General features: G+C 31.5%; 2 protein-coding genes across 6 annotated transcripts in view; one reads left to right on the top strand and one right to left on the bottom strand.

Moving 5' to 3' along the window:
* LOC143244898 (multidrug resistance-associated protein 1-like) overlaps positions 1-4362 on the top strand; it is a 113045-nt gene extending 108683 nt beyond the window's left edge. Inside the window, exons 30-31 of one of the 2 annotated variants that reach the window (XM_076490386.1) lie at positions 1254-1448; positions 2575-4362. In XM_076490386.1, coding sequence (XP_076346501.1) covers positions 1254-1448; positions 2575-2686 — 307 coding nt within the window. In that variant the 3' untranslated portion in view covers positions 2687-4362. The remainder of the gene's footprint in view (positions 1-1253; positions 1449-2574) is intronic. The other variant, XM_076490388.1, reaches the window with a different exon arrangement.
* Positions 3018-13801, bottom strand: part of LOC143244899 (glucosidase 2 subunit beta-like) — a 51091-nt gene continuing 40307 nt past the window's right edge. For 3 of the 4 annotated variants that reach the window (XM_076490390.1, XM_076490391.1, XM_076490392.1), the window contains 4 exons: positions 10165-10234; positions 7995-8159; positions 5980-6079; positions 3369-4507 (listed from right to left, as the gene is read on the bottom strand). In XM_076490390.1, coding sequence (XP_076346505.1) covers positions 4358-4507; positions 5980-6079; positions 7995-8159; positions 10165-10234 — 485 coding nt within the window. In that variant the 3' untranslated portion in view covers positions 3369-4357. Of the gene's footprint in view, positions 4508-5979; positions 6080-7994; positions 8160-10164; positions 10235-13801 lie in introns of all 4 variants that reach the window. The other variant, XM_076490389.1, reaches the window with a different exon arrangement.

Below are 13801 nucleotides of genomic sequence, written 5' to 3'. Positions count from 1 at the left end.
TAACTCTACAATGTGGGTGGCTGTGGTGGTGGGGAATAAGGATGTTTATATTACTTTTTATAAAGTGGGTGATAAAGGACTTCTCAAGCTAAGTGCACTTCTTTGGATATAAAATTGTCGTAAGGACTCATAACAGTTGATTACTAAAAATCAAACAAAGTTTTAAACTTTGAATTTTAGGAACACTGATTTTATGTAGAAACTACATAGTTGGTTGTTAATGCTGTTTCTTGAAGTTTCCTTTGGTGACTTCATAGGAAAATCCCCCTATTGTTTCTAATTTGTTTATCTGAAAACAGTCAGTAGAGATATTTGTCTTGGTTATAGTTGAATGATGTATATACAGAGATAATTGGTTTGATGCTAATTGTGTATTTTTGATGTTTTAGCATCTGTATGCTACTATAATTTCTTTGGCAATTTTATGTAGTTTTAAACACCAAGATAAACAAAACTACTACTTTAAACACACTAAAATAGGAAAAGAAGCATTCATAAACTGCCTAAAATTAAATGTCACACAACTTCATAACAAATCAACATAAAAATGCTCAAAAAGAACTTTTAACAATATAACATATCAATTGGCTATAAGCATATGACATTAAAAAAAAAACTAAAATCTAAAATGCTCATACAACATTACCTTCTTTGTTTATTCACCTAAATAATGTAGATTGAGTAAATTGTATTTTAACTTATTTTAAAAGCTTACTCTTTCAGAAAGTCATAAATCACTAAAAGAAACAAAATATAAATAACATTCACCAATATCATACAAGATAATAAAGTGAAAAATAAACAAATCATAATAATTATCCCATACACAGGAAAACAGCTCCATCAGAATTTGTAAACACACAAAAAAACAGGATATTGAAACAAAATTTATACAAGAACCTGAACTAAAAGGATATACTAAATAAACCTTACAGTACTGAAGATTCCATACAGATCCATCTACCAAATTAACTGTGAAAATTGTAAACAAATATATATTTCAGTAAAGCTAGTACAGATATCATGAAAATTTCAAAGGATCATTACATGTAAACAAACACACAAAACTCAACCATCAAATAAGCAACTATAACAAAGATTTTGGGTAAATAAACAAGATTTATAGAAAAGTTAATGATGAATTATCAATAAAAATATACAAACCTAACAAACAACATTTATAAAGGATGTCCCCTTTATCTTATTTTGTTCCAATGATTACAGTTAATAATGTTTATAAATTCCTCTTGTAGTTTGGGTCAAAGACAACTTTTATGTCTAGCTCGAGCCTTACTAAGAAAGACAAAAGTCTTGGTATTGGATGAAGCAACTGCTGCTGTGGACTTGGAAACAGACAAATTAATCCAGAACACAATTAAGACTGAGTTTAATGAGTGTACAGTCATTACCATTGCTCACAGGCTACACACCATATTGGATTATGATAGGTAAACTTGAATGATTTTGTTTGTTTTTTTATGTCTCACACTAGGCTGCCTGCACTCTGTTCACTACAGGGAATAGAACCACTTTAGTTTTATTAGTCAGTATACTCACTGCTAGCCCACTGAGGGCAACACACCAGGTTTAAATATGACATATACAGTTTAAATCTTTTCATACAGGCATGGTTATTTTGATTGATTGTGCAATGACAAGGTAGTTATGAAAGTATCCCTGCTAAAAGTTTTAATATTTATTTCTAGAGTGAGTGCAGAGTTTAAGAGAACTTGTTCATCCAAAATTGATTAAAGCTCATAATATTCTGCATCTGTTTCTTCTTAATTTTGTTTTGTTGCCCTTTGAACTATGTCTAACTCATATTTACACAAAACAAGCTGTAAATCAGTCAGCAAATACATAACTCAATTTATTGTATTGCTACTTGCAAGCATACCTTATGAAGAAATTATGTTTTTTATATTCTTTCATTACCTTTACCAAGTCTAACAAGTTTCTAATTCTTACATTTTATTTATTTTTATAACGATAAATAAAAATTACTGCAAGAAACAAGAAATTTAAGCCTACTTTTTTGTAATAATGGTACTAGTAAATTAAATAATTTTTTATTTCAGGAATGCAAATAAGAACAAGTGCCTTTAAACAATCCCCTTAGCTACTTTATCTCAAATTGGAAATGGTAAATTTCAATATGTATGCAAAACAACTAAAAGTTCCCAAGGAGGGCATTATATGGCATGCGGTCAATTAAAACTAGTTATAAATGGTGTAATAAAAAACATCTAAAAATTATTGGCAGTTTATGAAAGACAAGTGGATCTCACTTTGTAGCTTATGTCTCTATAAATAATGAAGACAGAAGACTATAAAAAATACTGTTTTAGTGATATCTATATTGTAATGAGTAATTTACAGTAACTGTATTTTAATACGTAGTTCATTCATGTACACTGATAATAAAGAAATTCAAAGTTTGAATGAAAACTTTGTATATTTAAGTGTAATGATTCTTGATTTTTGTTATTGTACCACCAAATATATTTAAATTGATGCTTAGCAAAGAACTATTAATTAAGTATTATTATTGAAATAATGTTATTATTTTCTCAGGGTGATAGTAATGGAATATGGAAAAATTGCAGAAGTGGGGAACCCAACTACTTTATTGTCTTCTCCAACATCCATATTTTATAGCATGGCCAAGGATGCTAATTTAGTATGAAGAAAATTAATTTGAAAAATGCTTTTCTCTGTAATGTTTATTAATTGCTAAATGAGTAAAATAATCTGCATGAAAATATTTTTGTTTTACAAGATTCAAATATTAGTGTTTAGTTAACATCAATATTTATTACGAAATTTTATTTTTGTAATATCAAATCAGTTAAATGTGAAAATCATGAAACTATGTAACACATTATGGTTTTCTTCTCAGCAGTTTTAAATTAGTTCTGTAGTTTTTGTTTACCATTTATGGAAATAACTTGTTCAGGTGAGAGAAACAGGTAAATAACACTTCACCATTACTCTTACTATGACTGAAAATACTTAAGTTTTTACAACCCATAAAAACCTTTATTTTTGAACTTAAACCTATATTCTCAACCAAGAACACCAATACACTAAGTTTTTGATACTGCAGTTATGATATTACCATAATTCACTAACAGTTTTGCAGTATTTATGAAGTGGGTAGGTAATTCTGACTTCATAAACAGTAATGAATTTCTTTATAGAAAATTTGCAGATTGTATAGAAAGTCATTTATTGTAAGTCAAATATACTTATCCCAATATACTGAGAAAAAAAAAACACTTTGTAATGTGGGCTACTACAGGACATTTTGATAACTGTGAGAAATAATAGAACTTACAGAAATGCATTAAGTTATATATTTTCCCACCTTTTCCAGTCATTGTAAAACCATTTATTGACAGCACATAATGGAATGTATTACAAATAAAATTAAAAGCCTTAATCAATATAAAAAGTTACCAAATACATATTTTAATAAATCAGACAGTTTAATATATTTTTATTCAAGACAACATGGCTTTTTCACAAAGGGACCAGTGCAAGTTTGAAATTTAATTAGGTAGTTAAACAAAATCCCTTACAACACATACATTCCATAAGTAAAGGCACACAAACGTTTTTGTTTGTTTCTTTGTTTATATAAGAAACTTTGATTTTTTTTGTGAAATGTGATTACAACAATGAAGGCCTGTAATTTTAGATTCTATGAGATACTCTTATTTAGATTTTACTATATGTAACTATTATGTATACAAAATCTGAAATTTTATTTTACAATACAACCAAATAGAGCAGATATGGACATTGAAAATTTTTATAGAACAGAAAAAATGACCAAACTTCTGTGAAAAACATTTTAGTATTTTAGATACAAAAAACTATATTGTATAAAAACAAATCTCTTTCCATTATAATTAAGATTTCTAACTCATTGCAATAATACAAATGTACAGAATGTGTCCTTAATAAAAGTAATGCAAAAACATTTTTTTCTAATTTTCTTAAGAGTTTAATGATCATTCCAGGTTTTTTCATCTAATTATATGCAAACTTAGTACATAGAGTGTTACCTTTCTCTGTTGATCATAACTAACCACTTCCTGTTGATGAATGAACACAAGTAATTATTTTCTTCCTTGCAAAAAAAATGGATTTGTATGTGCTAGTTAAGCAATTTGAAGATCATTACATGGTATCAATCTTTTCTTGTAAACCTGTTGCATTGAAAAAGATTTATTTCCAGTGCAGTATTATGACTGAATTTTGGCAATCATTGATGTTTCTTTAAAGATCTGTGAAGAAAAAGACTACCAAGAATAATGGTACCTCTGTACACGTGTAAATAAACAGATATGAGTTACAGTTCTGTATGTACATGTTCTTTGTCATCCATCTGGTTAGGAGGAGTAAAACATACTGCAGGTGTAGTAAATTCAAACAGATACTCACAACGGCTTGGCTCAGAAGCAGCAGATAGTACATTCTCAACTCCACAATGTAGATTTACCTATATAACCAAATATAAAAAACCAATTAGATATTTTGTTGAATTTTACAGTAACAAGTTATACAAAAAGTTCAGTTACATATTTTAAGATAATTCTAAATATGTAAGTCAGTAAGTCACCTAATAACCACAGCTGACATAGCCACAGTTGAACTGTATGTACCAGAACTAAATTTTGTTTAGGATTTCACAGGTAATGAGACACCATTAAAACTTCCAACAAAAAGTACTCAAATTTTCAAGATACAGATATCCTTTACCTAGTGGCATTCTAAAACAAAAGAATATGGATCAATTTTAAACAAAGAACCATTTTGGAAAAAAAGATTGCAACAACTTCTACCCTCATGATGATGAGAAACCCACTTGAAGTAAAAATATGCCTCAGGACAGCTGGTATGGTATTAACACTTTAACTAATAAAATAAACAGTGTGATGACCTAAGAAGGTCAAAATGTTATTATCTGCTTCATTAGAAAAACTTGTACCCTAACCTATAACAATGCAACCAATAGTATGCACAAAATGTAACATGTAAATAATTTACTTCTAAGAAGTGCCCAGGCGTAGGAAGACCAACTTTAGAAAACTGTATGATTGGTGCCTAACTAGAGAAAATTGACAGTATATGGTGATAGTTCATGATGTGTAAGTGTATCACAATAACAGTAAAAAGTCTACCAGCCAATGGATGAACAATTTTTCAAAAGAGATGCAAGACATGTCCCAAAGCTTTCTTGAATGGATTCACAATCATTGCTGGATGTAACATTAAAAGCAATATAAAGATCAGAAGAGTGAACTCTGCTCTCTGTCACAGCAATATTCTAGACCATCTGTGTCACACAGAAATACCAGCTTTTTATAGAAAAAAAGTCAAGTGTATGGGGTTTACAGAGATAAGACAGCCAGTCACATCTCCCATTCAAAAATTGCATACCATAAAGTAACTGGAGAATAAAATGGATTGTTCATGCTATTCCATACAAACAAATATTGGTGAAATTGCCCCAATGGAGCACCAAGGCAATACAGATTAACAAAGTAGAGAGAATTCAAAATCAGTTTAACATAACATAATCACCCCTCTGTATTTATTCTCTACATTTTACTTGCAAAATATCAACAGAAGGTTCCACTTTAACGCACATCATTACACATGAAAAATCAGTTGTTTAGTACCCATCAGGTAATGAACATGAAGCCTGAATAATGTTCACAGAAACATAGTTTAAATCTGTTCCAAATCTGATAAAAAAAATATCTGCATCAAACATGATTTTCATTATTCTTGTTAGACCTAAAAACTTGTTTTGCCAGCATAAATGCTTAATGCCATTACTGTAAAAAATTCTTTATCTGAATTTAATACAAAGTACTTTTTAACTAAAATAAAAAAATTGCAATATTAAGGTTGTTTTACATACATGCACCTAGTACCAAAAAATAAACTATATGCAAGCAAAGTTACCACAACTGAGCGAGCTGGACCATTCCAACAAGTCACACCTCCTTCAAATTTCATTTTCGAATATTTGTTCTCTTCAGGTCCTATCCATCGACCCCAATAGCTACAGCAGTTTACAAAATAAAATAAAAGCAAAATCACAGTTATATTAATATATAAATATAACTTCAGCATTATTAATAAGGAGGTTTGTTTTTTTTGTTAAAAACTCACATCAGCTGTGTAACAACTTCTTATGTTCTACTAGAAGAATTGCAAAATGATTACTGAACTATAACTGCTAATTTTTAAGTTTGGTTTACCAATCAATTTCTTAAAAGTTTACTATTATTCCAGGTCTTGTATGTTGCCTAAAGTTATAATTTTCATATACTGAAAATGTATTTCTGAGAGGTACTTACCACCCCTCACATAAATAGCTATTATCATTCAGTGCTGCCCTCTGTATGTAAAAAATATTTTCAAGCATGTCTCAAACCTATTGCCTTCCATGGAAATTATTTATTCTAATATGTGTCTCATGAAAATTATGAGGCAACAAGACCCTTGCACTCTTGTTACACACATGGCTCACCCCCATTCAATTCTATTAACTTATCACTTTTGCCAAAAAATGGAAGCACCAGTTTTCAGTGGGGAGGAAAAATGGAAAGAGTAAAGGAGGTAAGTAGCCTATCCAAAATACATTCTCAATACAGGAAAATTACAACTTCCACTCACCAAAAGTAGCTAAAATCCACATTAAATAGGTCAAGGAGTTTGTGCAAGGTAAAAAAAAAAAAAAGCAGCATCCAAAGAACACAAGATGAGAGACTCAGATTCAAATATCTAGGGGAGGAGACTGCACCATGTCTGAAACAAGCATGCTCTCTTCACCCATTGGTAAAGGGTGTAGTATATATTGATGAAAAAACAAAGGAGCACATCCAAGTGTGGTGGAAAAACAACAGAAGTTCTCCCAGGTACAGACTGGCTAGAACACAACAGACAACACTTGGCTAGTCAACTATATTCAGAACACATGCCACTGGTAACCAACATTCAGAAAATGGCATATGTTAAATACAGAAAATGATAAGTCAATCCAGGAAGCTGACATCCAATATCAAAAAGATGTCTACCATAGACCAGAACCGACCCAGACACAATTACATCCTCAGAATAAAACACATCAAGGTAAAGCAGAATGGAAAGATCCATAAAATCCCAAGCACCCCCACCAAAACCCACAACACAAATGGAGTATAACTGAGGGAGGAAAACAGGCATTCATAATATACGTGTAAGGACTTATGTTGAATGGTTATACTCTAAATCCAAAACCTCTTTTTTTACTGAATGGTATTTTAGTATTGATTTTTTATTTCTCGTAGAATTGAATATAGATAGTTACATGCATTCCGAGAGTGTGCTGCATTTTCAATGATGTAGAATTGTCACATAATAATTTGCATGAAAGACACACTGGAATGAGAAATTTCCAAAGAAAGGGAGACAGAAGGCTTGTAGCATCCATGAAGAAAACTGTTTTACATATAGAAGGCAGCACCTAATGAGAGTAGATGTTAATGTTAGAAGTTATGTACTGTATCAGAGTAAATTGTTTTAGGCCTCAGGTTTAACCTAGAATGTTAAGCTGAACAACTTGATATAGGCCTTAATCGCATTCTATTGGCTGGTGTCTCAGATAGTTTAGATTTGCAACTTCACCCTATATTGGTATGAAAACCAGTTAATATATTCTTGACATTCATCATAGGTAGAGAAATAAATAAAACCCTAAACTTGAACTTACAGCAGTATCTGAACAAGTTGCCTTAGTTTTTTTAATATCATTTTTAAATTACTAGTGTATGAAGTATCTATTTTAAAATCTTACATTATATTCTAATCTTAGGCTTTGATGATGTATGAAGTAACTACGCGAGAATTCTGGCACAGGCTAATTTTTGAATAATTGCTTTTATTTCAGATAAAAATTAGCTAAGATTGACAACTGTTCTTTAAATGTAACTTACCCTAAGCTTGTATCTGAACCACCAGCTTTGGGTCTTTGAGACGTTCGATCAAACGGACACAAAGCATAAACGTATTCTCTATCTGTGAATTCGAAACATTGACCTTTCAAGGTTGCAAATTCTTCTTCTGGACCAAAATCCACTTCCAAAATTTGCTCAACATTTCTAGGGTAAATAAAACCATTACTTATATAATCAGTGTTACAATACTTAAACAGCAGTGACAAGGTTACATCAAAATGAAGGAACTTTTATTTCATGAAGAAAAAAATACACATTTCATATTTTTGGTTGCAATGACCATTGTACGATCTGTAATTACATTATTTATTTTTCTTCAGTTAAAATTTTAACAATGCAAAAGTTAAGTTACTCTCCTTGAATATCTTGTATTTAATGACCACTGATATCTGTTTCAGTAGGATTATTTATATTCCCCATTCAAATTAGTGTAGATAGAAAAATTACTCTATATGAACACATTTCAACATTGCCCTTGGTAATTTTAAGATACACTGCTGGCCAAAATCTTAAGACCAATGAACATAAAGAAAAAATGCATTTTGCATTGTTAAACTCAACCACTTATTTGAGTAGAGCTTCGAAAGATGAAAATAAGAATAGTGAAAATAAAAATAACGATTTTAGCATTTAATAGGGAAAATGTGAACACTATGAAATTAGCCTAAATACTAGCTGGTCAAAAGTTTAAGGGCATACTGAAACACGTAACGAAATTTAGTCATTTGCGTTCAAGCATTAGCATTGTCAACAACTTCCACTGACACCTCCTGTGTTACATTGGGTAAAAACATGGCAAAGGTTAAAAAGTTGACAGTTTGAACGTGGCAGAATTGTCAAATTGCAAAAGCAAGGTCTCTTTCAACATGCCATCACTGGCGAGATTGGGCGTAGTAAAACTGCTGTTGCAAATTTCTTAAAAGACCCTGAGGGATACGGAACGAGAATTTCAAGTGATCAGCCAAAGAAAATTTCACCAGCATTGAGGATTCAAACCAGATTAAAGCCCTTACAGATGCAGAATGCAGATCACGAACAATAAGACGGCATCTACGAGAGAAAGACTTTAAAAACTGTAAATGTTTTCAAAGGCCACACCTCCTTGCACACCACAAAACAGCTTGGTTAAACTTTGCTGAGAAGCACCAAACATGGGACGTAGAAAAGTGGAAGAAGGATTTGTTCTCTGATGAGAAAAAATTTAACCTGGATGGTCCATATTACTGGCAAGATAAGGATATCCCAACAGAGACATTTTCTACACGACATAGTGGAGAAGGTTCCATCATGATCTGGAGTGCTTTCTCCTTCCATGGAACAATGGAGTTTCAGGTTATACAGGGGCATCAAATAGCAGCTGGCTACATTAGCATGTTGGAGAGAGCATCCTTATTGACATCTTTCAGCAGGACAATGCTGCAATCCACAATGCTTGCAGGACAATGGACTTTTTCATGGCAAATAACACGATTCTTTTGGACCATTCAGCATGTTCGCCTGAACTGAACTCCATTGAAAATGTTTGGGATTGGATGGCAAGGGAAGTCTATAGAAATGTACGTCAATTCCAAACAGTGCATGATCTTTGTGAAGTCATCTTCACCACTTGGAATAGCATTCCAGCCAGCCTTCTGCAAACGCTTATATCGACCATGCCAAGGCGAATGTTTGCAGTTATTCACAATGATAGCCATGCAACTCACTACTGAGACCTTTTGTTGGGCATTTTCTACCCTGCTTAAGACTTCTTTTTGGTATGGTCTTAAACATTTGACCAGCTAGTGTTTAGGCTAGTTTCATAGTGTTCAAATTTTCCCTAGTAAATGCTAAAAAGATTTTTTATTTTTATTTTCCCTTTTCTTATTTTCATCTTTCGAAGCTCTACTCAAATAAATGGTTGAGTCTAACAATGCAAAATGCATTTTTTCTTTATGTTCATTGGCCTTAAGATTTTGGCCAGCATTGCATATAATAAAGCTGTAAATTTATGAATATTCTGTTTTTATGTTTATTTGGAACTTAGATACAGATGAAAATAGAATAATTTAACTTTAGCCTCATTAAAAAAATCATTAAACATTTAACATAATGTCATATTAATATGAAGTAACTAGTTCTTAAAGTTTAACCTTTAAAGATTTAATCTTACCTAATGTCATCACTTATTCTTCTATATTCATGTTCTGCCTTTGAAAATTCCTCCCTTGCTTCATTAGCAGCTACAGAAAAAATATTGGAAAGACCTGTGTAGAACTGTTAATAACTACTACTTTCATATATAATTCACTGGTGAAAATGTCTGGTTCAAATGAGTCATTGTATTCTGCAATGTGCAAACTCTGCCTATTTTCCCATTTCATCCAATTACAACAGAGTTAATCCAATGTATGCTAGACTAGTGAGTTGTGTTTGTTTTAGTAGTAGTTTGTCTCAATAACTGGATATGCTTAAGTGTGCTTCTGATATATGAAGCTAAATTAAAGCTAAATGTCTTGTCAAACTATGAATCTATTATGAAACAGTATTTAATGAGCAAACATCAATGAAAAATCAAGGAGACTGTTCTTTTGTCATTTGATTGTGTAAAAATTGTTGCTCAAAAGGTTAAACACACATGGGATAGTGCAAGCTTTCCCATAGTATCACACAAATGTGTTGTCAAAAAAATTCAATCATATCATGGACAATATCCTAAACTGCTAAAATCCTACAAGCAGTGTAAATATATACTGACATACAAGGAAAATATTACAAAATTTAGAATCCAATAAACTATTTAATATTGTTGCATGTAAACACAAACAAGGATCTGTCTGCCACTGTCTGAGAAAAAAATTCCCAAAGAAAAAATTTTCTAAATGATCAGCATTATGAGAGAAAAACATTTACTGGGCACATCGATGAAAAGAAATCCCAATAACTTAAAAAATAAAATAAATAAAACTCTTCTTTCAAAGTACTTAAAAGAGATGTCATCTTCCATTTTATCAGTATAGCTACTGAAGGGAATGACCTCAAGAACTTAATGGTTTCAAGCTCAAATGAACCTGATGTTGCTAATATTGAATTTTCTACATCAAAATAAATAAACAAATAAGGACACCACTTCAAAATGGTAGAGAGAGAAGCTAACAGATACTGTTTTTCAGATAGAACTGCTGCAGCCCTTATCTAGACCTTTGAAAGAAATGGGTATCTTTCAAGAAAATGACAATGCTAAAACTTAATAAAAACAAGATACAATGTAAATGAGAGAAATAAAGAAAAACATTATGGACTTTTGAATAATCAAATTGTAATAAATCTATACATTTTGATGACAGAGAAGATAACTAAAACTGTCATTAAAAATGTCATCATGGAACAACACATAACGTTGATCAGTGAATCTGAATCAATTTTCATGGATTCCATTTCTCCTTCTTCCATAATATAAGTAGGTATCAAAAAGTCTGTCATTTGGCAGTTTGAAGATAAAATTTCATTGATAATGTAATTGCTGTAGGCTGTGGCAGCACCTACATCAATACTAGAAAAAATGCTGGAGTTATACAGTGTTATAAACTGCACTTATGAATAACTGTTCATTGGTTAATTTGTTTTTGTTATATGCCATTATGTTACCCTGTGTCATCTCATTATACATCTTGATGGAGTAACTCAAGGATCATTTGCTTTTTCTGGTCCTCTTGGAAACAAACTAAAGACTTGAAAATAATCGCCTTCAGTAAATTTTACTTCACTCAAAATAAGAGAACCATTACCACAACCTGACCATTCTGAGGACCTTAGAACAAATAAAAAATATTTACATGACGTGCAAAGTGGTAGTGCCTGATCATTGTTCAGAAGCAATTCCTTTCCGTGACTCTTATACAATGAACCACTTTCACTGGTCAAATCAGCAATTGTTGTAATTAAAAGTCTATTAGATCTTGTGTAAAAAAATTTAGTTGCATACAACTTTTTATGATTTAGCTAAAAATAGCCCTACTTAGGCCACAGTTTGACCATGTCACCAGTTATTCAACCTTTTCAGAATTTTACCATATATTCTTACATCTCCAAATATGATCTACTAAAAAAAATCAGGATGTTGTTCAACCTACTTTCTGAGTTATAATTTTTTAAAGTATCCTCTGACCATACGTTGTTTACTTGAAAAACAAAACTTCAATTCAGGTGTGTTACTGTGTGCAAATGTATCCATACAATTTTGAAATAATTTATGAATCCCATTGAAATATTCTAATCAGCCTTTACCATATACTCTTACATCTCTGAACACGATCTTCAAAAAAATCAAGGTTGTGAAAAATAATAAATTATCAAATTTTAAGTGTCTCTGATATGTACCATTGGGCAAAGAACCACATTCAGGGCATTCAGTTCTTTCTTGTCAATCAGGAATCAATCCTACAGAATTGTGTAAAGTTTGATCTACTTGAGCACTATGAAAAATGCAAAACTGTGGCAGGTATTAGGTCACATCATAGCTTTATTCCCCACACTACCAACAAATTGTATATGAGAAGGTTATCAGATGATGATGTGTACACAGTTGTAACTGTTGGTAGTAGAAGTGAAAGTGATGCTGTAGCAGCTCAAATAGGGTCTAATGATAGCAATGACAATTATCAGCCAGGGAAATATGTGGCATGCATATACGATCATGAGTAGTATGTAGGAAACATAAAAGATAGATCAGATGAATATTCTGATGTGTTGGTGTCATTTATGAAGAAATCAAGAAAGAACTGTTCTATTGGCCTGCAAGGTCACGTAAAGATGAAAGCTGGATTCCTTTCCAACATATTCTTTGTCTGATAAGTGCACCTACCATGCAAGGCAGTGGTGCTTTCCAGTATGTTCCAAGTCAAAGTGATCACAACATAATCAAACTCAAATTTCAGAAATTTATTCAAGCTTTCTGAACAAAGCAATGTTTATTTGAAGTTGTTAAGGCTAATTTATCGCCAAAGCAGTTTTTGAAACATTTCATTGTCACGATTATTGCTGTTTGGTGTGACTATAATCTTTCTCAGTTTATCCCCTGTTGTAGCACTCTGCTTTTTGTGTCTGATTTATCTTTGTATTTATTATATTATGAATCTTAAACTCAGCCATATCTGCATAACAGATGCATGCACAATATATTTGCATTACCATGTGATCTAACTAGTTATGCCAATAAACATGTTCAGAAATGAATTAATTTTCTTGTTTCTTACAACTTCATTATTTAACATTGTAAAGGCTGATTAGAATATTTCAGTGGGATTCATAAAATTCTGACAGTCATTTTTCAAAATTGTATGGATATATTTGTACACAGTAACACACCTAATTTTTTTTTAAATAAAAAATGTATGGTCAGAGAATACTTTAAAAAATTATAACTCAAAAAGTAGGTTAAACACCATCCTGATTTTTTTTTGTGGATCATACTCAGAGATGTAAGAATATATGGTAAAAATCTGAAAAGGCTGAATAACTGGTGACATGGTCAAACTATAGCCTGAAGTAGGGCTATTTTTAGCTAAATCATAAAAAGTTGCATGCAGCTAAATTTCTTTACAGGAGATCTAACAGACTTTTAATTACAACAATTGCTGATTTATCAACTGATATGTTATAGGAAATTAGAAAAAAAAATTCAGCTTTGTATCATATTAAGTCTTAGAGCTATGGCTTATTACATAAACCAATGTTTGTTTACAAATTTGGGTTTTCAGGTGATTTTACAGTCTCACTATGAAAATCCTAAGAGAGATAAACTTGGTTTG

Source organism: Tachypleus tridentatus, chromosome 2 (genome assembly GCF_004210375.1).
Source record: "Tachypleus tridentatus isolate NWPU-2018 chromosome 2, ASM421037v1, whole genome shotgun sequence".
Lineage (NCBI taxonomy): Eukaryota > Metazoa > Arthropoda > Merostomata > Xiphosura > Limulidae > Tachypleus > Tachypleus tridentatus.
This window is presented reverse-complemented; position numbering and strand designations above follow the sequence as displayed.